The sequence below is a fragment of the Anser cygnoides genome, chromosome 25, assembly GCF_040182565.1.
Source record: "Anser cygnoides isolate HZ-2024a breed goose chromosome 25, Taihu_goose_T2T_genome, whole genome shotgun sequence".
In the NCBI taxonomy this organism is placed as follows: domain Eukaryota; kingdom Metazoa; phylum Chordata; class Aves; order Anseriformes; family Anatidae; genus Anser; species Anser cygnoides.
Window position 1 is genome coordinate 6855226 of NC_089897.1, and position 26467 is coordinate 6881692.

Consider the following 26467-nt stretch of genomic DNA (forward strand, 5'->3'; position numbering starts at 1 on the left):
GCGCCGGGACAGAGCGGGGCGAGGCGGGAGGGTTGTCTCAAAATCAGTAAAACTTTATTCTATTTCCATTCTTTGCCATTAACAGAAAAAAAAAAATTGGAGAAAGCAATGTTTGTTTTACAAAGATAATGCATCTCCCAGAGAAGAAAACCCTAAATTGAGAATAGAGGTAACATGAAAAAAACAAACAAAAAAACAAACAAACAAAAAAAAAACAACACAGTACTGCCCTCTATTCAAAGAAAGTAACTCCTGATCTTTTTGGTAAAGTAATACTTAGACCAATCATTCAGTTTTCTTGCTGGATAAAGTGTGACTGGGGAAACAGGGGAAGGGGCGGGGGGGCGGGGGGAAGCACACAGACATCAACTATTTCACCTTGATGAAAGTCTCAATACAGCTATGGAAAGCCTAAGTATTTATTCTTTTACAGTACACTGGGTGCCGGCTGCAAAGAAGAAAAAAAAAGTATTCACTTCAGGCACAACTTCTTTCTTTGTAAATTTAAATCAGTAAAAGAAACTGGGTTTAGAAGCTGCAGTGTTCTAAGCAGCAGCAAATTTGTGCATTGTTTTAAATATATTTAAATTACCACACTGATGGCACACCTCAGCCTTATGAAATTCTGCACTGCATGTGTTTCAGAACACTACAAAAATAAGTCTATCCCAGAAAGAGACTTTCACTGAGCTCTAACACAACTTTGCTGTCTAAAGGACTCAAGTTAAATGAAATATGAAAACACGGTAACATCTGGCCATCAACTTAAGTTATCTGAATACTCATACAGATTTTCTATAAAGTTGAACTTATTCCACCCTCATATGGTCCTCAGAATTTGAGCAGAGCGAGCAGAAGTGAGCCTTCCACTTCCACTTGGAAGGAAAGATACAATGCAATCGAGTACTAAGGCATAGTAAAATATCTTGGCCAAAATAACAAAGAAAGCATAGATAACTGTAGTGCAGAATTCCATAAGGTCTACCAGAGTAGAGCTGTCTATAATGTTTACTCACATAGGCAATGTAGATTTGCAGTTACCAGTTGCGTTAAATGCACCATTCAAAACAAGCTTCTAAAATGTGATACTATAAGGCGCCACCTTAAGTTCTCCAGAATGCAACTGTGCATAATTTTAAAATGGTTTCATAAATTTATTTTAAACATAACATGAGAAGGTGTTAAAACTGGTGTAATAGCTTCTTAAAATTTGGAAGGGATGAATAGGGAGATATTCAGTACCCTTCACCAGCCCCCACCACTCAGTCGTACTTCAGGTATTGGCTTTGTTGATCAGTCTATAACACCAGCTTGACGGATCTTTCTCTCTGCACCAAATCCCTGCAAGAAAAAACAAAAGCTTTTTAAGGTCCAGCACCGTGCTTTAAGGCAAACTTGCTTTGTTCCAACCACGTAAAGCATCAGAACATTTCTAATTCACCACATTTGTCTTCAGAAACAGAGACAGTAACAAAACAGGGTTGTGGGGGTTACTCCTTACAAATTAAAACCAGAACCCTCATAAGTCCTAGATACTTCATAGATTCCAGACACTTTATTCCTTCTATAAATCAAGCGTTGACAAGACTTCACGTGCTCTTCTGAAACCACAGCATACACTGTCAACAGAGAGTATAGCGTCCCCAACTTCTGACCAAAACAGGCTAATTTCACACAGCAGGAGACTCGTTTGTTATGGAATTAAAGTGGACACCACATTTCAAACAGTTTAGACTTCCAGTAGCAGAGCCAATGTTATCCAAGTTAAAGCATAAAATGAAGTTATCCTGCACGCCAGCTTCGTATTTCACTTACCTTTGAGTTATCCGGTCCCCTGGGCTGACGAAGAACTGTTAGACGAGGAGCATTGGCATCATCCAGATTAATGCTCTTTAAACGATTAACAAGTCTATCAGGTCGTGGAGCAGCAACAGCCTTAGCGCCTTCACTGTAACAAAGTCAACCACACAGAGTACTGATGATTTCCCAGAGGTGGTGTAAACTACTAAATTCAGTCACTTTCCCTATTAAGTCATTAGCACAACCTGTCTTGTTTGAAAGCAGACCTCCTGGATGACACTGCAGATGTCTGCCTCAAAACCTTTACTTTAACCACTAGACTAACCAACAGCACTGGATCAGAACAGTATTCTCATTCTCAAAAGGGGTATTTCTCCAGTAAGGGTGATGTAGTTACTATTAATGCATGCATGACAGTATTCCCTACTTTTCCGTTGCTACACCAATAAAAGGCTTGTGAGTTGCCAGCACACAGTAGCAGGATACAGTTATCTCTGAAGACAATGAGAACAGACTTTGGAAAGAAAAATTAAATATTATCACTTCCATGGCAACAGGAAGATTGCTCAAGCTTAAGCAAAATGTACATTTAAAGTAAGATGGTACAATTTAGAAGACATTCAAAAGCAAAAAGAAAAAAAAAATCAAACACCTATCTCCTAGTCAAAAAAGACTATCAATGTGTTTTTTGTTTCTCCTATTTAGAAGTGAAAGACACCTGCTCCTTGGGGAGCAGGTAGAAGTGCTATGCATAAAGCATAAATTGTCATAGTCCAGGAACTTCATGAAGAATTCCATCCGTTTTCTTATCATTCATTAATTTCTGCATAGAAGACTGTGTCCAAGTCCTTGCTATGGGGGAGCTTCTGAAGAAGAGAATAAAAGCAGAACAAGCTATCTGCAATTAAGTAAAGCTGAATTCTGATGCTGCAAAGCACTGCATGTCTTACAAGTGCTGGTATTTCTCAGATGAGAGGCTCCCACTGAAGCCAGCTGAAATTCAGAGCTCCAGTTCTAGGAACAGCTAGCTCAGTTTAGAAGTAGCGTGCACTCTACTACTCATGCAAGCCGTCTGCTAGATTAAAACAGTAATTTAAATCCTTACCAAACACGCCACACATTACAGGCACTGCATTTCCCTGTGCGCTGGTTCAGGATTACTGAGAACTCCACTTCATCCCCAGCCTGTAGCTCCACACCATCCTGAACTTCTTTGACATGGAAGAAGAGCTTTTTGCTGTCACCCACTTCATAATTAATGAAACCAAACTGAAAACCAACACATCATACGGTTATTTCTTTCCCCTTGATCCAAACAGATGCAACAACACACATTATTGCAATTTAACAACTTACAGGAAAAAAAAGAAAAAACACAGGACTCTGAAGAGCCTAATGCAAGAGGAAATGCAACTTCTACATTGAACGGAACTCTGTACTTCTGGAAGTCTAGCCACTCTCCTCTGGCGTTTCTAAAGGTACATTTAAACCCCAAAGCCTATAACCAAGTTCTGAAAAATGCCCAAGTCCTGGCATTTGTATTAAACTGAGGAAAAAAAACAAAACACATTGCCGAATATTCTTTTCTAAGACACCACCTTCAAAACTACATAGTAGAAACCATTTTTTATACCAGTGAGAGACAAAAAAAAGTCTGTTTTTTTTTGGGTGGTCCTGTACAGAGCCAGGAGTTGGACTTGATGATCCTTGTGGGTGCCTTCCATCTCACGATATTCTATGATAAAGCAATATCCAGCAAAACCCATCTGGCCTCTCCATAAGTAACTAGATTTTAACGCTGCAGAATAACTATAGAAATGGACAGTATTCACAACACTTAATTCTCTAACTATTCTGAGATGCAAATAACTAGGACAAAGGTCAAACTTCACATTTCAGGGTAGACCACAATCATCAACTGCTTAATACTGTGAAAAAGCTTCTTCTAGAAGCAGATTTTTTTTTTTTTTTTTTTTTAAAAAACAACACTTTTTAATGCCTTGTTCAGGCAGAAACTAGTCAGATCAGTTTCTAGGACATCTCAATGAACAGGACAGAGTAGCTCCTCAAAATCGACCACAGTAGGAACTGCTGCTCACTAGCACTGAAGTATCAGCACCAAATGAAGTACTAGTTCACCATTACTAAAGCCATGTTACACACTGCACAAATCAGTAACTGGGTTTTATAAGCCCAGGTCCCTAGAACACTAGAACACAGTATAAAGCAGTCCATTTGTGCACAACAAACTTCCTGCGTTCAAGTGCTGAAGCAGGTTTTTATCTGCTGTATGCCAACTCAAACACGTGCATCTTGCCTTCAGAGCAGTATTCGCTCACCTGATCTTTCACACATTCCACTGTGGCTCTGCGGAATGGTGTGATGTTGACAGCCATTGTCTGCCCATTTTGGCCAAGCACACACAGCTGGAACTTAACTGTCTCTCCCTTTTGCAGACAGTCACCTTTGTTTGCCATTCCAACAATTCCAAATGGATAGAACTCCCCTTTCATCTCACCTTGAGGAAGAAAACACACACGACATAATTAAGAGTCTTTTTTCCTACCTGAGGGCATTTAGAACTTATTTCTAGCATTAGAAATAGTACTTTTACTGTCATCTTAGTAGTGCGAATATAATCCTCAACACTTCTATTTACATGTAATTTATTAAATTCCTACGTTTCATGTGCATCTGTGAAGAAAATACTTACAATTTCCCTCATCTGAAGGACTATGTTTACTATACTTAAAGCAAGTCTCAGGTAAAAACAGTAAGTCTTACCATCTTCCATGACTTCAATCATGCCCTGGTATTCAGTTTGTGTGGGATCTACACTCCGCAAAGGACGAATTACTTTACCAGAGTAAACAGTTGGATCAGCTTCTTCAGTGATACCATTCACTGGAAAGAAACAGTGCAAGAATCAGGATGTTCTAGGCATACTTCTTTTTAAAAATAAAAAGTGACTGATTGATTCATATTGACCACAAGCCTATAGTTTGCATTGGAACAAGCCTACAACAGTGCACGATCGCCCAGTAAAAACAGAACAGCTCTAATTCAGCAATATGTAGCAACAGCTTCTCTAATCAAGTCCACCCTGACAGTTCAAGAGCATAAATTGAAGGATATTAGCTTCTCATGAAACTAGAGACCACAGAACCTGAAAAAGCACGCTGAAGGATTTTACTTCTCCTACCATTGCATTCCCAGCTCCCTTTAATCAGTCAATGTTGGTTAAGCATGCATTTTGCACCCCAAAATCCTTAATACCCACACCTGCAATTTTTCTGTGAGGAACAGCACAACTAGAATTACTAATTTGGCTAATTTTGCCACTAGGCTTCTCCTCGTAGAATTGCAAACTTTAACTATCAGCACCTCTCAAGGACATTTTAAGCAGAAATTACCAGGTACAGTCTTACCTGCATGTGTTTTGTTCACCTTTTCTGCACTGACTTTGTTTCCTTTGCCTTTTGACAAACTGTATTCAACTGTGTCTCCAAGTTCCAGGCTATCAATATCACCACAGTACTCGCTACAGGAATAGAATTATATGCAATTTTCCTTTAGTCACATGACAAGAGTGATGCTCATCCAACGTTTACATAGGTTGATTAGAATCCATTTAATTGACTCAGTATCTCACATTTTCAAGAAATACTCATTCGAGAAAGTGAAACTTTTCAAATACACAATTCAGTAACTGTATTTCTTGGCCTGGTATTCAGAGGCCTAGATCACAACGAACATAGACTAACAGAAAAGCCTGAACCAGTCCAGTAGAGATAATCAATGGAACTTGAGAAATCTAAGCATATAACCATGTGAGGTCCAAAAGGGTTAAACAGTCATTTGTACAAAAAAGGATTGTCATTCACCTGTAGTGGAAGAAGATCTCCTTATCATGATTAGCTGTTTCAATAAATCCGAAGTTATCTTTCAGGGCTGCCACATATCCCAAAAGCCTCTTAGAACTATAATTGCGTCCAAGCATTCTGACAGAAACAGCTGTTTGCAGACCAGTTCTCTTCACTTCACAAACGCTGAACTCAACCTGTTTAAGAGGTACATATCAATACTACAGACAAAAACTAACAACAACAAAAGCAATAAAAATACCCTACAACCCAAAAAACTCATTTCAAGGCTGTGTAGCTGGAATGAACAGCTAGGTTCTGCAGGAAAGCCATCTTCTAGCCACTATTCTCCCAGAAACATCTGTCAGTCACTGACATTTATTACATTCCAGAGAAGGGCAGAGTCACAGCATAACACCTAAAAAGGTGAGCCAGCCTCTACTACTCTCCTTCTTTTGCCTACTAAATATAAAGTTTCTTACCTTTATATGGTTTGCTTCTTTGCACCACGCATCACCAGTGGCCCACAGTGAGCACGTACGTAATTTGGCTCACTCCTTTTATAATTTTAAAAGCAGTAATCATTGCCTTTCTGCAATGCTCCTGCACGGCTCCTGAACATTAAGCTTTCAGGCTGCTCTTCCAGATTTATCAGCTTTTTCCCCAGCCACTATTTCCCTGGCCATTTGGCTGCTAAGGAAACATCCTGCTTTTTCAACATCCATCTCACTGTCTTTATGCTAACCTCCACTTGATTATTCACAAGTGGAGTCAGTGTCTTTATAAGCAAGGCTAAGAATTCTTTACTTGTAAAATGTATAATTTACATAGCAAGACAGTATTTTTATATATGTGTCACCAGGTTTTAGAATATACTTTCTTAGCCATAGAGAAGATTAAGCCACTCAAACCCAGGCCAGAATAACAAAAATAGGTGACTCTTTGGGTGCCTTGTCCTTCATTTAAGGAAGGCAACAAATTCAGTAACAAGGTAAAGAGAAGCTCTCATCTTAAAGTGCACAAAAAAATTATTCCCCAATGGTATACTTAGTCATATTGCCTTATCTCCAATCTGTGGATTAGCAGATCCTTCCACGTCCTTGGCCTGGTAAGGAATGGTCAGTTTTACTCCACAGTCATCATAAACAATTATTCCATCCTCAGCTTCCTAAAGACAAGACATCAGGATTCAGCAATTAGTGTCTCATTTGTTATCAAACAAGCTTACTACATATAATTTAAGCACTGCTCAGTTGAGCTGCATTTGTATTGCAGCATCCGGTGAGAAATACGAATAAGAAGAATAAAAAGATCAAAAACCACAGGCTTCAAATGACATAACCCTGTCTAGTAAGAGCCAGAATTTACTTTTTCTTTTTTTTCTCTGAAGATACTATTCCTATGAAGTATTTATTGAAAGTTTAATTATTCTATCATAGTTTAAAGCAGCAGAACAAAAACAAGAGACACTTCTCCAGCCCTAGAACCTTGATTTCAACCAATTCTAGCATCTTCTGCAGTATAAGGTAGAGAAAGGATCTTCTCATCAAGTTCTTGTAAACTACCCTCAACTGCAGCATCATTAACCGTGCTTTTAGTATCTCATTTCACAGAAACTGGTTTTCATTGAGTGCTGTCATTAGCAATTCAATGCAGTCCATATTTATGTAGGATAACCAGTGCTTCAGAATGTTCAGTTACAGATTTAAAAGAAGCAGCCTCAGTCTGCAAAGCCAGAAACACAGCACAGCTGCTGCTTCTTGCATACTACCTTCTCTTTGCCTTTATTTGGGCTAGTGGCTTTAGCTGGAGTGGCTTCTTTGTCTATAGTGCCCACGAAACGGTGATCTGATTGGGTGTGGAAAGAAACCGTGCCCTTCGGAAGTTTTTTAATCCTAATAGCATGATTTCTTTGGGCAGACAGCATATCCTGAAAAACAAGATCAATAAGATCTTAGACAGGCTGCATGTTAGTACTTCTGTGAAATCTTAGTTTTCAAAGAAATTGTACCACTCACAGGAACCACAGTAAACTCTACTTCATCAGAAATATGGAGTTGGTTTCCATCCATAATTTCACTGAAGTGAAAGAACATACGAGCATCCCTGTCGACACATTTAATGAAGCCAAAGCCATCTCTCATCGCTGCAATCACACCCTGAAAATAACCAAAGGGACAATTAGTTTTACTACAAGTACAGAACGTTTGTCTGTAATAAGATAGAACTGCAGACTACATAATAACCTGCATGTAAAGCACCAATCCTACAAAAACACTTCTTAGTATATGCACTTCTCTGCAAACTGTACTGCTAATGGTTACAGCCAACCTGAAATTCAAGCAAACCCCACTTACCTAGATTCCTCAGCTCACTCTCTTAGTCATACGAAGTAGAAAGTGAAGCAGAAAAGATGAGTTTAAGCCAATAGCAAAGACTACAGTCAAAGAACCTGATATTACTACTATCCATACACAGGTTAGTTTTTCCAGCACTTTTTACAGGAATGAGATATTCTTTAATACTGACCTGCACATCTAACTTAGTCTCTGTCACCCATCAAGAGCTGCTCTGCATATGACAGAACTTAGCTGTTTAGCATCCTTCTGCCTGAATCTCAGGCAGAGATTGCACAAAGAACATTAAGACCAAAATTCAGAAGCTGAACACAGTATCTCCCCTGATTCTTAAGACTTTTCACTGCCTGTACCAGAGAATCCTCAAGGTCTTCCAGTTTTCCTAAGGAACATGAATTACCTACTTAGACTCAGACCATGAAAGTTCTTAATTGTTCAAGACTGGGTTACTGATGTGTCTGCTATAACCAGCTAGCAATCCACTCCAAGAAGGCCAATTAACCTTTACTTTTATTATAAAATTTCATTTACTGAGTAGTTAACTTTTTATTTTCATAAAGGAGAAGTGTACAGCATTAATTCTGGATTTTCTACTATTTAAGCACAGTCTTGGAAGAGTACATCTGAGGATTTGACTTCAGAAAAGATAATGAAAGACATTAGTGATTTTCACGTTACGTTATTGAGACAACCACCCCAGTTTTCACCTTCATTGCTTCCCCTCAAGAAATACAGACTTAAAAATAGATACTTGCCATTTCCCTAGTTTCATTAGTAAACTGGAAAGTATTTGGGAGAACCTCTATATTGGTGGCTCGTTCCAGTTTGTCACGTCTGTCTGTTGAAATATTGAATCGAACGTGGTCACTTTCCAGCAAAGTCACCTTGGATTTTGTATCTTTGTCTCCAAATGGAAGTTCTTTAGGAATCACAAAGTCAACTTTGATGCGGCCAGGTAACGGATCATTCTAGCAGACAGAAAAATGCAACACAAAAGTTTAGTTCGCCTACAAAGCTCAGCATTCAAAACTTTATATAAGCACTTGGGAAAACACTTGTTAAGCAGCACAGTTTCATTTCCACATTTGAGGTTGGAAGGCACCACGTCTGAATGACTGCTCCTAAGATTACAGTGGCATTACTAGAATTTAATTTAGTTCCTCTCTTACTTATGAAATCAGCAGTTCCACAGACTTCAGCTTCACTGCAAACAGAATAGTTTGCAGAAACACTAATACTAACAGATGTACTGGACAACACCAAATGCCTGCTTGATTCTATCCACAAGGCTTCATTTATAACATTTCTAATTTGCAATTTTACTGTGCACACCAAAATACAAGTTTGATTTTTTGAAGTACTAAACATGTATTGCCAAATAAATTAAGAATCAGTTTTGAGAATTAAGTTTGTAACCATACTTACCACACTTCCAAGAGGCTTTCCTGTTAAGTGTTCAAGAACACCTGCTCTGCACACACGTGCAAAAAAAAATATCCACCAAACAAACCCAAAACAACAATGTAGCTGGCCTAAACACTTAAGAGAAGTGGTTTCATGTACACTCTTCCCTAAAAGCCAAACATTAAAGGTCAAGTCATCTCTGTTGAAAAAAACAAACCAATCCATTAACTGATCACAGGAATCCATAAACTGTATTTTCTTCCCTTTTCACTATGCTTTTGCCTTTAAGATACATCCTTAGAAAAAAAAATGAATGTCCCCATTTTTCAGCTGGAAGTGTTTGAAAGATTAAAAGACAACACACTGCACAAGGTACACTATCATATATTACCCTAATCCCTGATCCTTACAAAGTTTAGAAAAATTTCTTACTGTGACTGCTGTCAATGGTTATTACAAGTTAAGCAGTCTTCTACTCTGACACGATGCTTACGTAGTAGACTGTTACAGAAAAAAGGGAGCTTTCTCTGACTGAAATCCAATACATTATTTCACAAACTTAAATACTGAAATGCACCTGATTTTTGCTGGGTACTTTTGGAATTACTTTGGTTACAGTTCCTTCAAAGTGTTCAATGCTGATATCTTCAAAAATAACAGTTCCTTGAGGCAGCAGTCTTACATCTGTTGCAACTTCTTTACCCTAAAAGCACAAAGTCAGTTAAATATCCATACTGAAGTGGGAAGGCAACAGATTATTTTCCTATGAACTTCCTCCCCTCCCCCTTCTTTTTACAAGCGAATTTGAAAAAATAGAAAGATGTCCAGTTGCACCCTAGGATCTCATCTTCAGATTTTACTGGATTTCGTCTTACATTTCTGTCTTTGATTGTAAACTCCACATCATCACCAGGCTGTAAGGCTTCTAGGTCACCTTTAAATTCACTATAGTGAAAGAATATCTCCTTCACGACATCACCCCTCTCAATAAATCCAAAGGCTTCCTAAGAACAGAACAAAGTGTTTAATAAATTGCCAAAATCTCTTATCAATACACCATCTTACAAGTTCTAGCAAACACAATAAAAGATTATGCCATCCCAGTACAGCAATCTTATTAGCGCATACAGTTTAGACTACCACAACAAATATATTAAGGGAAACAAACAGGAGTTCCTTTGCTTTCAAGGAGGTTATTAGTATCAAAGATTAGATATTTAAATTATTTTACCCAGTTGACCTTCACACCTCCAAACTCTTAATAGCTCTTAATGCACTGAATTTACTTAGACTACCACTTTTCAGAGAAGCATTTAATCTTCAAGTAATATTTTGAAGCTAAAGCATCACTTACTTTCATGGCACAGACTACTCCTTGACAGCGGGCTTGTTTCTTTTTTAATAGCATAATGTTACGAGCACTTACAGCACCAGTACTAGAGGGAAGAAGTAGACATAATAAACCTGAAACACTTAAACTGGAGAAAAAATCTTATTTCATAATGTCATTTCAGCTCTTAGAACAGGCATGAAGTACTGCCTGACTACTATAAAAGAGAAGTATGAGATCAGAATTGTAAAAGCAACTTACTGTTTATTTGTATCAATTACAAAGTTTATTTTATCTCCTGTTTCCAGCTGAATATTTCCTTCAACATCCTCCGGGGTGTAAGTCAGGTAAAACACTTCCTGTAAATTAACATTGACTAATATTACTCTACTTGCAAAACAGTCAATTCAAAGAATGATTAACACTTTTTTAGTGACAGTAACTGGTATTAAAGAAATTAATTTAGTGAGAAAATTGAAAATGATCAAACACTGCATGCAAAAACATACTTTCTTCCAGTGTTGTTTTGATAAGTCTGTAACAAGCAACTTAAATTGAAATGTATGTACATGGCTATCTTTAAATGTCAATTTCTAAACTGTCAAAGTTCAAACTAAGAATACATGAATGTTACATAATCAAGCTTTGTTCAGTTTTAAAACTGAAAAACAACTAAACTATTTGGTTCTATATTAAATTCTCCACAGATACAGGTGGGCAAGCAAGCTGTACGATTAATGTATCTGCTTGTAGCAATTACCGAAGTATGCTTTTTTTTTTCCCCTTCTAAGAACTACAGTTCTTAGGACTATCAATTGTCTCCATTGTGTCAGATTTTTTGCTCACAGACCACAGTGACGGATCAGTCAAGAGTTCAAATAAAATACATAAGCTTTACCCCATTACGTTCGTAGCATACACTCCCTGTTGGACTCTGACCCGGGGCAGCTGGAGATTTACTCTCTAAATTGTGAGGAACAGCACACACAACCTACCAGTCAAAAAAAAAAAAATCCATTGCTAGTCATTTCAGGAGCAGCATTGTTGAAAACAGAATGAATCTCAGTACCCTCTATTATACATTCAAGGATGCACTTCTAGTTTTAAGTCAACAGGGAATGCCTTGCTGTAACGTTTCAACCTTATAGAACACCTGTTGACTTGAAGAACTGTTTGGAGCAAAGCAGCAGGTCATACCAAACCTCTGAATTGCTACCAGAATAACAAAAATAGATTTCAGTATAACTGAATACTGCATGCAGTTAATGTGCACACTAAATGAATCTGTCATTCCTGAAGTAAAGGATGGAAATTTTGTGAATTTAAAATAGACATTTATCACAGGCACTAACTTGTCCATTTATTCGCTCTTCAGGTAATATTTCTGGTTTGATCTTCACCAATTTAACAGCAATGGGTTTTCCAGTTCGGCGATCAGAAGACACCTCAAATTCAACATCATCTACAAAACAATCAAACACAGTAATGGTATCATAGACTTTTTTTTTTTTAATCCCTAACCGTTACATCTGATAGTTCACTGCTTGTACCTCAACACAACAAAATAAAACTCAGGTACTTTTGTTACCTAGGAAGGATATGCTGTTTGCAGTTACTTCTCTGCTTATTTACTCCTTTTGCTAAAGAACTACTCCACTGTAAAGGCTTGCCCAGCAATACTTCCTCTCCCCTTCCCTCCTGCTCACTATATAGCAGACCTCACACTGAAGGAGTTCAGACTACATAACGTTGTTATTAAACAGTTTATAACCTTAATTGCCACACAAATTAGCGGCAACCTCCCCATTCTGCAAAACAATCAACAATCTCAAAATGAATTATTACCAAAAAAAAAGTGAGGCACAGTCTTACACAGTCTAAACACTTATTTCTTAGTCATGCAACTTTGACTTAACACTGCACCTTTTTCCAGAACAGCCATATTTGTATTAATGCAAGCTGTAGTAAAGATCTTTCACCAACAGTGTGAGATTAATTCAATCATCTTTTTAGCCCATCGGGAGCAACAGAACACATCTGTTAATGCCACAAGATAAAAAGGTTTTCTACCACAAGTAAAGACTGGTCTTCACTTGGTCAAAAAGCTGCCTAATTACCTCCTACTTTGAGCTCCTGTAAGTTGCCATTATATTGTGAACAGTGGAAGAACAGTCTAGCTTGCCGTTCTGAACACTGAATGAATCCGTAAGAGGTCAGCAGTTTTTCTATAACCCCAGTCTCACGCAGTGCTGCCGAAGTACCATTGGGGTACCCGTTGTGTCCATTGTTGTGGAGAAGGTTTGGATCAAAGCTCATCTGTACAAAAGAAAACATAGCAGAAAAAAAAAAACCAACATGCTACGTAAGTCTCTCCATACAAACATAACAGAATAAGAAACACAACAGCTTGGGGAATTTACTGTAACAGGCAAACTCTAAACATTTTTAAAATACAGTAAGAATTCCAAAACTGTCAAGCTCTTGTAAAACAAGAATTCTTAAATTCACTCAGGCAACATAAAATAGCCAGAAATAAAACACTGAAATAAAGCCTGCTTAGACCAAAACAAGCCTATGACGTTCCTAAGTACATCTCAGAGAAAGCACTCCTACATTCACGATTTCACATCAGACAGCCTGAAAACGCCTAAAACATCTGCTCTTCCAAATTAAACATGTAATTAAGAAAACGCAAGTTACGAAACAATAGTACTAAGTTCATTATCCATGCACAGTCTGTCCCTGGTTTGTCTGTTGAGTCTTTTATACTAAAAAAATAGTTTTAAGTGTTTAAAGATTTTGTACAGTGATGAAATACCAAGAATCAAACCTCAAGCTAACATTTCTGTGGTACAGTAAGTCAAGTGCTGAAGAGACTGAAAAAACTTGAAAATATCATTAAACTAAAAGCTTTAATGAACGGTTAAATTAACTTACATCCATGAAAACTTGTCTTCCTTTCAAGGCATAGGATCAACCTTGAAATATTCAGAAGTCCTTTACTAACTTGCTGGATTTTGTTGTGCAGAAGAGGTGTCATTTTTAAAGCGAACCGTTTCCATTTACAGGTTAGCAATTACATCAGTTGAAATGTACCACACCTCAAATACTGTAATTCCAGAAGCACCACTCAAGGAAAAAAAACACACACGCAACAGTCAATGTGTATTTTGGAATACAGTATTAGAGGGTTTTACAGAATCAGACTATATCTGCTCTCTGCTTTGTTGCTGCATCGAACAGAAGAGATTCAAAACTACTCTACTATACGTTTGCTGGAGATGGATAACTCCTGAGCAACCTGTAAAATGGTCACGCTTCTTACCGTAATATAAGTATCTAGTTACTTAGCGTATTAAAAAGATATAGCTATAGCATGGCTTATTAAGTTGTTTGCAATCAGTTTAAAAGTGATCAAAAAGCACTGAAAAACACTTGCTGTGAACTTCTTGGGCAGATTTTTTTTTTTTAATTAAGCAAGACTAATATTAAAGTAATTAACTAAGAACAACTACAAGAGATAAGAATGAATGGAGTTCTGACCTCCGAAAGAAAAAGGAAAATACCAGTCCTCATGCCACTGTACACAGCAACTTCTCAGCAGAAGTCAGCTTTCAACCATGGTTCCCACATGGTTATAAAAAAACGCTGGTAATAGCTAATGGTAAAACTGTTAAGAATAACCCATGCTGTTTTATTTTTCCTGGAACATTTCCACCTTCATTCTATTGTTTACATGTTATTTAAAGCTTCACTTGAAAAAGATGTTATACCAAAACCTAAGAGGTATTTTCACTCATTTCGTTTTGCAGGAGTGTCATTCTGACGTGAAAATGTCTACAAAAGCTTCCAAGAGAGATACTTCATAACTGTCAAAATCTCAAGAGAATGAGGATATTCGATTTCAACGCGGAACCACAGCACCAGCGCAAGGAAACATTACAACCTGGCAGTTTACAAATATCAAACAAAATATGTACCTGCTACACAAACAGCTGCTTCGCAAGCAAATTGGTGATGAATTTTTATTGCCACAGCATTCATACTGTTTTGGAGTTAAGTAACGCACTGTGTTACATAAGGTATTGTAGAACAAGACAAAAAAATGCAGTACTGTCTGTTAAGAGTGGTGTGATAAGCCACAGTGTAACAGACAAGCAGTTACCCAGTCAATTTTAATCAATACTGCATTCCTATTCTACAATTATGAGGAATCAAGGTTTGTGGGGTATCTTGGAACAGTGGTAACTGGCATAAATACTATTACATGCTCAATTAGGTGTAAAATACCAACGTATCTGAAACTACGTTGAATCAAAGACATGACCCCAGTAGAGAACCGTTGGAAACTCCAGTCCACCTTCCTCCCGCAAAGGCCTCTTGCCAACAAGAAGTGAGGGCAGCCATCCTGGTGTCTAGCTGAGTCTTGAAAACCTCCAGTGACCTAGGTTCCACGACCTTTCTGGGTAACCTTGTGTCAGTGTTATTATTTGCACCCAGCAAAGAAGTATTTTCCTTATGCCCAGACTAAACTGTTTAATGGACAAAGACCACAGGAATTGCACCTTTTTCATGCAGTAGATTATGTTTAGAGGACACATTTTCTCAGAATATCTAATTGAAAAAAGCACTATACCAAGCTGCTAAGAGCTGCACGACTCCCTGCCAGCATCACATATGAACCCTCATCTTTCGAATAAGGCAACCCCTAGGACATTCCATAGAAAGGAAGATGCCCCTGTGGAAGACAACAGCTGACGTGTTTCATCTGAAGCCACCCTAGAGTTTGAAATAGTTTTCAAAATTAAATTAGTACTGCAAGATGGCTGTGGGAAAGGAACATGACTTATAATTAAACCTTTTCACAGAAGAATGGGTTAATGGTCTTGCCTATTATGAAAGCTCAAATCAGTGTGACAAACGCTTTTTGTCAGTCATGGATAAAAATGGTCTTTTCACACCTCCAGTGCAGGCTGAGTACACAAACACACATACATCCCCTGCGACAATGGCAAAGACATTAAGTAACAGGTTACGACTAAAGGTACATCAGTTACAGAAAACAACAAAAATCTACCTAAAAAACATGTTCAGCATAACTTAGTGTTAGAACAATACTATTATCTCTTGCTCAAAGATCATCATTGCACGATGCCATCTGAACACCCTGGGTTTAAAGGAGAATTTATCATTTTAGCACAAAGCAATGTAGTGGGGCTTCGATCAACTAAAGCCTAACAACTTAAGTTCAAGGAGAGAGATACTCCTCAGGGTGGCACTAAGATTTGCTGTAGAGGGAAAGGCATGGCATAATGTATCAGCAGTCTTTCCAGATGCTTGTTATATTGCCACAACTGTTCAATGCTGTAACAGAGCACAGAACAGCAACAAAAAAACTACACGCACCAATTCTGGTAAGTGAATAAAAACATAAAGACAGATGGAATTACTGTCGCAAAACTGTTCTCTAAGAAACATCTACCAGGAGTACTGTCACAGAATTGTTAAGAAACTTCTAGGAATAGCCTACAAGATATTAATGCACAAACAAGACTTGCTCAGACTTGAAATATAATGGTTATATACTAGACCACAGCTAGCTGGCTGTGCTGTTCACTCACAACAGCTCACTCCCACTTTTAACACAGCTAATCAGTCAATTAACAGGAGTAAGAACTATGAATATAGCTCAGCAATACAAGTACTTAGAGGAAGAAAAAACAACTGTGCAGTAAGATGGAAAGGAAGCTAAACAGAGATTACACAAACTGAGGAAACTCGTAGCTTTGGGGGAAAAAAAGGATTGAAATCACAACACTTTTACTAGAATAGAGAAACATTAATATCCGGCTCTCTAAGGTTATAAAACAAGTACTGTTAAACAGAACTATAACACAAGTAATATTAATTCATCATACTACAACCAAACCAACATAGTGACAGAACTCCTAAAAAAAACACACAAAAAATAGCTTTCTGCTAATAACCTGTTTCCAATTAAGTCTGAAAGAATGTAACTCTTTAAATAGCACATGCACCAACCTCGCAGTGATATTCAAATATTGCACTTTCAGTAGTATTAGCCGATTCTTCTGTTTCAGCACGAAGTTTCAAAGGATGAAGACTGCTATTATTTGACAGAGAGAGAGAGCACGCAAGAGAAAGTGATCTATCGAGCTAATAAAGAATACAAGTGCTGCTGCCCTGGGCAGTTTCAATACAGCACTGGAGAAAACAAAGACTATTAGCAGCGTTGGGACGTGCTCTTTTGAAGCTGTTGAGTAGGCACAAACTTCTGGTTTCAGATCAAGCCTTGTATCTTCAGTGTAAGTTTCCTCTTCTTTGGTCTTGAGTTGTTGTTACGATGTGGTATATTCTTTTCCTGATCTGAACTTGAAGCAGCAGTTTCAGGTGGTAAATTCTGTTCTGTTCCACTTCATACTGGAAAGAGAAAGAAGACACACACTAAGGATAACTTTAACAGAAACTATACAGTCCTAGCTGTTCCTATGAATAGGCACATATCCTCTACCTTAATGCTGCAGGTTTGATCCACACTAGGAAAAGCTCTCTTACAGATGTATTTGGCGTTCCCATTTTCAGTTTTAGTTTCCTAAGAAACTCTATCCCGAGCCAGTGATATGCTATTTCTAATTTTAAACTCTTCAGATGCAGTTACACATTCCAGGAAAGGTCCCAGTTTGTACAACTAAAACAGCAACCTTTTTTTTTTTGGATGAATATCAGCACCATTTAATACATGATGTAGTCCTATTATTGCTACCAAAAACTTTATACGGATGCAGCCCCATAATTCATCAACAAGAACTTGCACACACTTTCAAAACAGCCACACGATACAAAGAGGAGATGAACTAGGATTTCCTGATGATTTTTGTTCTGAAAGGTAAGTCAAGGACCAGCAAAACCCTTAAAGCACCTTTAGCTTTGTATGAAAATAAACAAGCTTCTGAATTACTCCTACAGATGCTTTATGCCTATTCTACACAGACCATACGCATGCCGGCACAGCTTGTAAAATAACCACGGAGTCGTTCTCTGGCCTTCCTAAAACCCTGTTTACAAAGTGTTGATGAAATATAGAAAATATTTGTACAGATAACATAACACAGAAGCCTCTCCCCAACAGCGACTAGGTTAACACTTCTCTCCTAGTGTTCTGCAGTACCACTTTGTGTTTTCACAGGAAAGCAGCTTAGACAGACTGCCACCTACCACATAAAATTGAAAGCTTATGAAGACAACTACTTTTAAAATAATATTAAAAAAATCAAGCTTTGATTTGAGTTTGTTATTTACTTAGTAAATAAAGAAAAAAACAGGTGGAGTGGAGATTTTTGCACATAAATCCTGTCAAGAAGCAACACAGCTGTGAATCTATGGATAAACTAGCATGTTACAAAGTAATCTAAAAACATGAATCCCCTGAGCATATAACTCTTCCTGAAGTCATTCCACAAACTCCGCAATGAATGAAAAAAATATGGGCAAAGCCTATTCCCCACAGTAGCGAGAAACTCAGTTTTTCATTTTACAATGAGCTTTGAATTTCCTTTAGTGAACTGTGAAGCTGAAACCATTCATTTAAATTCATGTGTTTTGTTTTTTAAGTGAACGCAAAGACATTTTAACACTTACCACAGTGAATGCCGACTGCAGTCAGCCACTCCAGATAAACACTGAACCTTCAAAAGCATACAAAGGACGTATGCGAATTCATCAGCTGGTTTTCAGAGAAGTTTATATTTCAGCGATCTCCCCTCCATAAAAAACATCTTCCTTTAGCCATCACTCAGAACAACTTTGTTCAGTATTAAACTTTCTTGTCATACCATTACACATACACAAGAGACTAAATGTGAAGCTGAACTAGGGCAGAAATCTAACTCCAAGTACAAAGAAGTATCTGGCATAAAAGGTTTGCAGTGAAGGACTAAACTATATTAAAAAGATGAAATAAGAAGACATACAGCTTATACAAAAATAACAGAATCGCTAGACTTCTCACACACCTCTTTACAAGATTCAAGCAACCTTTACCATAATCTCTTTCACGATAAAACAAACATCCCCCAAGTTCAACAGAAACGAAGCAGGCACACACCACACCACAGAAACTGCAGAGAAACATATAAGCTTATTATTAAAACACTTCACTTTCACTTGGTTAGACTAATATTGTTAGAGCTCCACTAGAGCTACCAATTAGATCAAATTACATTTCACACTTTTGGGGCACAGAACGCATTATGTTTTCATAGAACAATCAAAACACCTGTCTGTGCCCAAAGATGACTAAAACAAATTTTGCCAGGTAATGGAATAAAGATTAAGATTTTTCCCTTAAAAGCAGGTTTGACTCATTAACAAATTTGCTTACTACATTTAAGTCATTCAAAAAAAAAGGGGGGGGGGCAGAAGGATGAAGCAAGCTTAAGTCAAGTAAAAATTGGAAAATAGGTGTGTGCATCTACTCAAGTTCTTTACTTTTTAATTCAGCTACTATAAATACTCCTCCAAATGGTAAACACCCTGAGCAACTGCCCAGCCCCTATGTCACAGCAGACTCTGCATTTGTGTATTTACAGCTGAACAGATTAGTGCAAAGGCAAAGAAGCGACAGGGCTGTATTAGTCCTGTTTTTGGAGTCTTTCTGATTTAGATTTTGCTAGATGACAGTAAGTCACACGGAGTTGTTCGTACCTTGAAATCCATATAGCCTAGCAGTAAAGAGTGTCACATTAAGACACTGCTTTGATTCCCATTTTCTTCACAAAACCAGCTATGTATCTGTGAGAACATGTATTTCACAGAACTTATACAAGGGCTTCTATAAATAACCACCTCTTATGCATGATTAAATTTAACAGAGGTAAAACTTTGCATTTTTATTATGAATTCACAGCTCAGCTGCTTGATGACACTGGGAGATAATGCTACTGCACATCTTCTGAGGTGATTATCGGATGAAAGTACCGAGTACCATCTCCTGAACACCCCAACCAAAATATGACAGCAGCGATATCAGCTACCTAATATTTACTAGATTACTGAAGACCTCTACGAAAGAAAAAAAAAAAAAGCTACAGGCAAAAAAATCCAATGCCATTTTAATGCTTTTAGTATCGTCAACAAAAAGAAAAAAAAAAAGGTAGCAAAAACAGAGATCGGTTTTCGTTAAAGGCTGCAGGGCTCGGGGAAGGGCCCTGCGCTCGCTTTGAACCCAGACGAGAGCGGCACGGAGCTGGCCCCACACCGCCGGCCTCTGGGCGCCGCCAGCCCCAGGAGGCCCACACCAAGATGGTGGCCGCGCCGCCGGAGCCGCGAGCTCCGTCGAGGGGCGGCGCCAGGAGCCCCGGCCAGCGGCGCGCCGAGCGGGGGCAGCGGGCAGCACACCGCCGCGGCCCGGCGCTGCGGCAGCGCGGGGGCCAGCGAGGGGCCGCGCCGGGCTCGGCCGCCGCCCGTGCCGGGGCAGGGCGCCGCGGAGGGAGGGAGGGGCCGGGGCCGCCCTCCCCTCACACAAAGGGGGGCGATGGCGGCCGCTCCCCGCACACAAAGGGACGGGGCCCGGCTCTGCGGCGGGCGGGGCCGCGCGCGGGGCACGCCGGGAGCTGCCGGCCGCCACCCCCCCCCCGCGGCCGCCCGTCCCCAGGAGGCCCAGCGCCGAGGCCTCGCCCGGGGCCTGCCGGGACCCGTAGTCTCCCCCCCGCGGCGCCCCGGCCGAGCCGGCGCCTCTCGCCCTGCAGCCCCCAGCAGGCCCCGCGGCGCGGCGGGCCGCGCGGCACGCCGGGAAAGCGAGTTCCGGAGCCGCCGCCGCCCCACCCCCGCGGCCGGGCGGGACTCCGGCCCCCCGGGGCCCCCCGCGGCGGGGCCTCCGCCCGCGGGACGCCGGGAAACGTAGTGCGCACGCCGCCGCGGCCCGGCGGCCCGAGGCCGCCGGCTCCCCGTCGCCGCGGGCGGCGGCCGAGCAGGCGGGCCGCCCCCGCCCCCGCCCCGCGGTCGCCCCGCTCCGCGCAGCCGACGGGAGGCGCGGGGCAGCCTCCCCCCGCCGAGCCCGCTGCGGCAGGCGGGGCGCGGGGCCGAAGGCGCCTCCCGCCTCGTTCGCCGCCCCCCGGAGGCCCCGGTACCCCCTCGCTCGCGCGAGCGCCGTCTCCGCGGCGCCGGGAGCCGCCGGGGGCTGCCGCCCGCCGCACTCACCCCAACAGCTCAGCGCCCCCGCTCCAGCGCCGCCATGAGCAGCACGGCACAGCACGTAGGAATAAATCCCGGCCTCTCGCGAGAACGCGGGGCGGAGCCGCGCCTGCGCCCACAGCGGCCCCAGCGGTCGCGTGGTGCGCATGCGCGCCGGGCAACAGGCCAACGGCGCAGCCCAGTGCTGCGGCTACTGCGCAGGCGAGCCACGCCCCCCCCCCCCCCCCCGGCCAGAGGGAAGGGGGCGAGGCAGCGGCGGGGCCGGGCACAGCCCACGGGCCTGCTGCCCCGCGCCGGCCCCAGTGAGGGCACGGAGCTGCAGCTGGTGCCGGGACCTCCTTCCCTGGGCTCCTGAGGCCCAGGGGAACGCGGTTCTACCGGGGCCACGCAAGGGCAGGCACGGTGCCATCGGGAACACCTCTGCCTGGAGCGGAAGCCTAACCTAAGGGAATGCTGGGCCTCTAGGCAGCAGCAGCGCGCCGTGCCCGTCCTCCACACTGTGCTGAACAAACACAAGGAGGCAGGCTGCGTGGAGATCTCAGGGAAAGGCAGTTCTCTAGTGTGAAGCTACTGCTTTCAGCTGGAGCCGAGCCAGTTCTTACAAAAATCCCCAGCAGCCCGTAACAATTGCACACAGTCACACCTCTATAGGCTCCGTGCTCACACAACCAAAGTAGGACAGCAGCAACTGAACAAATTTAAACTTCCTATTAACGCAGCTACCTGCTAATTAATGATGAACCTGTTAAGTCAAAGCAACTGCTATTTAGTTTCCAATTCTTCAGGCTGCATGACAACGAGCCTATTAAAAGAACTTTAAACTACACGAGCGTAATTAAGGTAAAAAAGCATTGTCACACACTTCAGATTACGTTAATTTAAAAGAGATCAAATGCAACATTTTTGGTCTTTGTATTATTTCTTTCAAGCATCAAGGTAAAGTGAGAATGGGGATGCAAAAGATTTGGGTACAGGCAGAACAGACAGAAATATTGCCAGGACTCACGGAACAGAATACACTTCAGAAAACACTGCCCACAGTTACTTTTATTCCCTCTTAAATAATTTCTAATAACAAAACTGTATACAAGAACACTCCTGTACAAGAATCCCTTGTATCTTCTCAACAATTTTTCTGGATATTCCAAAGGACTGCAAGGAAATGTCTCTTATTAAAAAAAAAAAAAAAAAAAAAAAAAACAACACTAAATCACCTTCTGCATCTATCAAAATTCTCATTTGGGGAAAAAAAGTGGCATAAAACTTTAATATTGGAAATAAGATGTTTTCTGTTCTTGAAGGATTCTTTTGATCACCAATAGAACAAAACTGTTTATATTAAAACGCCTTTAAAAATATCACAACATTGAAAAAGTCCTGCAACACTGCAATTTCACCCAATATAGCATTTTTGCAATAAATACGTAATACATCTGTCACTAGACTTACCTGTGATATAACATTAAAAGTCTGTCTATGTGGTTGGTTTTGGTTTATTCTATTTGAGGCAGGCTACAGCTCACTCTTCCTGAAGTCCAAAGTGGTGTAAGGCCAAACAGCTTTGATGTGAAAATGATGTGTTCTCTGCTGTGCATACTAGACTGGCTCTACTGCACTGCCTTCGGATCAGAGCTAGCCAGTATTCACATACCTTGGAGCACGGGTAAAGACAGAACAGGTCTACCCACAAAAAAAGTCACATATGCAACATCCTTCAAAAATGCAGAGGTGTGAGGAAGGGTCATTAACTCCAGTCTTCCCCTCTAAATCAAGGCAAAGTATACTCTTTATGTGAGTTACTAATTAAAGTGCTCTATTGACTATCTGTTATTCTCTCAATCTGCCTTTAAGCAGTTGTTCAAGAATGTTAATCCAGCCAAATACTGAGTGTTAGGTCTTCAAAGCAAAGCAAAAGCTGTGTGCCTGCTTTGTGCAGGCAAAGCAAAATGCGTATCTACTATTTACAATGTAGTTTTCAAAGAATCTCTTATTTCTTCTATCAAATAAAACCACCGTAATCAGTATTATGTTCTCTAGCTACTGACAAAGTAGATTTATGTTCCATCTGCACCGTCGGAATTATTAACTAAATCTCATCAAAAATAACATTCATGAGAAGAAATAAACTATCACAAGGGAGTACACACCATGAATACTTCATTGTTATGCATTTGTATGCTGCAATTAATAAGACAGAGCAGCAATGCAAGCTTCTGCCATCAAGAGTATGCAATTTGAGACAAATGCAGAGAAAACAGGCCACACATTTTGAAAGATAAAACAAACACAAAAGGAATCACCTGAAAGAACAAATTACAAACCATCCTTCCTTGTTGGGTGATTTCATAATAGTCTCTGAAGTCAAGATTTGGAGGTAACATTATTTTGTAACCTAAGATTCACTGTCAGGCAGATCTTCTCCCCCCATCTCAAAAGATTCTTTGCTGATTGACAATAGTTCGCGCAGCTCTTTGTTTTCAAGCTGCAAAATCAATATTTTTGCTGAAATAGAAATGAGCTAATTCACAATTAAAGGTCTATAATCTTTAAGTAACCCCACTCCTCCACCACTGAATAAAACTGATGTTGTAACACATGCGTTAACGCGGTGCTAGCAAGAGGGAAACCACATCATTTGAAGCATATCTTTAACTTCTCTCTTTAAGATGCTTGAAATATCAATAACTTGAAAATAAACGGACCCCATTCCTTACTTCCCAACCCCACCCACCCTTGTCCCAATTTGATTGTTATAAATCCTTGACACACAAAAAGAAACCCCAGAGCAGATCTAGAGACTCCAAAACTTTGATCTATCTCTTAGCAATTATATCGGTTCTTACCTCCAGCTGAGCCAGCTTCTCCCGAACTTTAAAGAACTGATCATCATCGACTTGTATAGCTTTTCTCATCACTTCTCCCATCTCACATATTCTATCTATCTGACTTTCAATCTCCTGAAAGACACAAAAAATAATACATTCAATATGTTCAGGCAAAAGCAGTAGCAATTTATTCCTTGCAAGTAAACTACTTTCATCTTCTTAGTTTTGGACTATTTTCAATTTTAATCCTTTCCTTCCAGGAACCTGCAATCCTTTCTAACCTATACAACATTTCAAGACATGTACCGCATTGTCCACTACTATCAGTCATCAATGAAAGCAGTGAATAGAATAACATCAGTCAGCAAGACAGAAGGCACCCTTACATGCCAACATGGAAGTCATTTGAAGTGTGAGAAGGACAGAGACAATAGATTCAGGTGAACAGAATTAGTGCGCAGCAAGTTTCACATTGTTGGGTAAGGAAAGCCTGTCTGAATTTTTAAGAACATCTAATATAAAAGCAAGTAAGACTTCAAGACTAAATTAAAAAATGAAGTAAACAGTCTCATCTAAGAAGGAAGAGAAAAAAAAAAGGAAGCCAAGCAAAAGACCAGAGTCTACTGGAATGTTTTTTTAACAGAATCCGTCTAGAAATAGTTCTAATCCTTTGGAAGATGCATTTTGTTGAAGGTCAGAAACACACATTAATGAACACAGAAAAATTCCAATGTGTAATACAGTATTAGTTCCTGTCCGAAGAACATTCCATTTCAACATATCATATTTAAGGAGGAACTCAAATATGTAAACACAAAAATATCAATAATTCACAAGAAGTGAAGATTTTGCTTAGATGTTGAAACAATCTTGGGATATTCCATCGTAGTGTAAGAGGTTACTCCAGTCTTTTCATCTTGGTATTACTGTGGCACTACCATGATGCAAAAACAGTGCCTGAGAACAATGACAGAAGCTTTGCTCAAATATTAAGTCTTGATGGACAGAGTAATTGTGTACCTAAGCAAGCAATGGAAACAAGACCTACTACACTACTTAACTTCAGAAGACTTAAGCAACACAAAACAGAGAAGAAATGAATTGCCAGATATCACTACAAAGAATTTGACAGAATCCAACTGCAATTAAAAAAAAAAAAAAATGAAATCTTAGGTTGAACCAGCTTGCTTATTCTCTAATCACGTAAACATGCATTTTAACAACTCCCTAAATTAATAAGCCTTAATCAGATAGCTAATGTATTGTATTATTATTTGGCACCTAAATGTAAACCAACCAACAGTTATCAGTAGCCACCTTGCACCGCTGAAGTCAAGACATGGACAAAGGTACACTTTTAGTCTGTTGCACTGAGTAAAAAGCAAGTGGAAGTGATGATTTCTTAAGACCTAAACATATGGCAGCTAACAGAGATTTTGGAGGTTCTTCTTCCTTTGTTACAACTATTGAACAATAACAACTCTGATGCGTGTGCTTCTCTAAAGTGGCAACAAAGACATTAAGGTTTAATCCATGGTATGTACCGTCTAGTGTACAGACAACGAGCCTTCAACTGGGCCACAAAAGGCTTACGCTTTTCAGTGTCCTTTGTGACATCTGTCACAACTTTTATGCTGTAAAAAGAATAGAGAAAAAAATACCAAAAGAGACAAAGAGTTTCAGAAAACGTGTTTTGGAGCAGACACATTCCATGCAAGGAGCAGAAAGTTTTATGAAAGCACGCAAGAAAAAGTGAACAAGTTTCTCGTGCCCTCTTCTGTCCCCGTTCCCACCTTACCACAGAATTAGCCTGATGAACTTTCAAGACCGGTTCCGCATCTTCGCCTTTTCTCCCTTGCATTAATTGTAACATCTGCTTTCTGTATTTGCTCATGATGAGCTCTAACGCGTCTTGGTGCTCCTCCAGCGAGATCCACAGCGCTGCAAAACACAGCACGGCGTTGCCGCGGGCTGACAGCAGCTCCCCACAACGAGGACGGCCGACGCCCAGGGGCCCCCAGTGCCGGCCGCTCGCCGGACTCCCGCTGCCTCCTCGCGGCCCTGGGGGGCCGGCCGCGGGGCCTCCCCCCCCGGCCAGCCGAGGCCGAACCGCCGCGCTCCCGGGCCCCCCGCCCGCCCGCCCGCCCCCCGGGCCCCCCGCCCGCCGCCCCGCAGCTTCTCCCCCCCCCCCCCCAGCCCCCCGGCCAGGCTCACCCCGGTTCTCCCGGCGCAGGTCGCGGATCTGCGTGTTCTCCTGGGACAGGAGCGCGTGTGGCCGCAGCCGGGACGCGTCCGCCCGATCCGCCGGAGCGCCCCGGCCCGGCCGAGCCGCCGCTGTGGGTCCTGCCGCCCCGCCGGCCGCGCTCACCTTCTCGGCCGGCGCCGCGCCCGCCTCCCTCATGGCGGCCACGCGCTGGTGCAGCACGGCGGACTGGTCGATGAGCGACTCGGCCGCGGTGTCGTGCTCCTTCAGCCGCTCCAGCAGCGTCTTGGCGTCCGTGAGGATCTTCTCGATGGTGCAGCTCATGGCGCGCGCCGAGGCGAGCCGCGCTCCTCACCCCCGCGGCGGCGGCCCCATGCCCGCCGCCGGGAGCGGGCACGTGCGAGCCCGGCCGCCGCGCACCGCCCGCGGGCCCCGCCGCCGCTTCCGGGCCGCCCGCCCCGCGCCGCCGAGGA

The 26467-nt window shown here is 41.3% G+C and overlaps 3 protein-coding genes across 5 annotated transcripts; 1 reads left to right on the forward strand and 2 right to left on the reverse strand.

The window, feature by feature from the left end:
* Positions 1-32: 32 nt before the first annotated feature.
* CSDE1 (cold shock domain containing E1) lies at positions 33-21129 on the reverse strand. 2 transcript variants are annotated; one of them, XM_048071107.2, is made up of 20 exons: positions 20973-21129; positions 16797-17195; positions 12872-13070; positions 12107-12216; positions 11653-11745; positions 11016-11113; positions 10779-10860; positions 10300-10428; positions 10002-10127; positions 8776-8988; positions 7682-7822; positions 7435-7593; positions 6724-6831; positions 5685-5860; positions 5229-5341; positions 4585-4704; positions 4140-4318; positions 2906-3069; positions 1816-1948; positions 33-1341 (listed from the first exon to the last, which is right to left on the reverse strand). In XM_048071107.2, the coding sequence occupies exons 3-20, from the start codon at positions 13068-13070 to the stop codon at positions 1294-1296; spliced, it is 2391 nt and encodes a 796-aa protein (XP_047927064.1). In that variant the 5' UTR covers positions 16797-17195; positions 20973-21129; the 3' UTR covers positions 33-1293. The 2 variants fall into 2 exon arrangements, with proteins under 2 accessions (XP_047927064.1, XP_047927065.1); XM_048071108.2 differs by lacking the exon at positions 11653-11745.
* LOC136786922 (collagen alpha-1(I) chain-like) lies at positions 20076-21272 on the forward strand. Its single transcript, XM_066982805.1, has one exon. It carries the CDS (start codon positions 20076-20078, stop codon positions 21270-21272), a length of 1197 nt encoding a protein of 398 aa, XP_066838906.1.
* A 726-nt stretch (positions 21273-21998) lies between these two features.
* Positions 21999-26451, reverse strand: SIKE1 (suppressor of IKBKE 1). Of its 2 annotated transcripts, none has more exons than XM_066983200.1 (4): positions 26006-26451; positions 25590-25732; positions 23810-23923; positions 21999-23468 (listed from the first exon to the last, which is right to left on the reverse strand). In XM_066983200.1, exons 1-4 carry the CDS (start codon positions 26316-26318, stop codon positions 23457-23459), a joined length of 582 nt encoding a protein of 193 aa, XP_066839301.1. In that variant the 5' UTR covers positions 26319-26451; the 3' UTR covers positions 21999-23456. The 2 variants fall into 2 exon arrangements, with proteins under 2 accessions (XP_066839301.1, XP_066839300.1); XM_066983199.1 differs by having other exon boundaries at positions 21999-23448; positions 26006-26447.
* Positions 26452-26467: the final 16 nt, after the last annotated feature.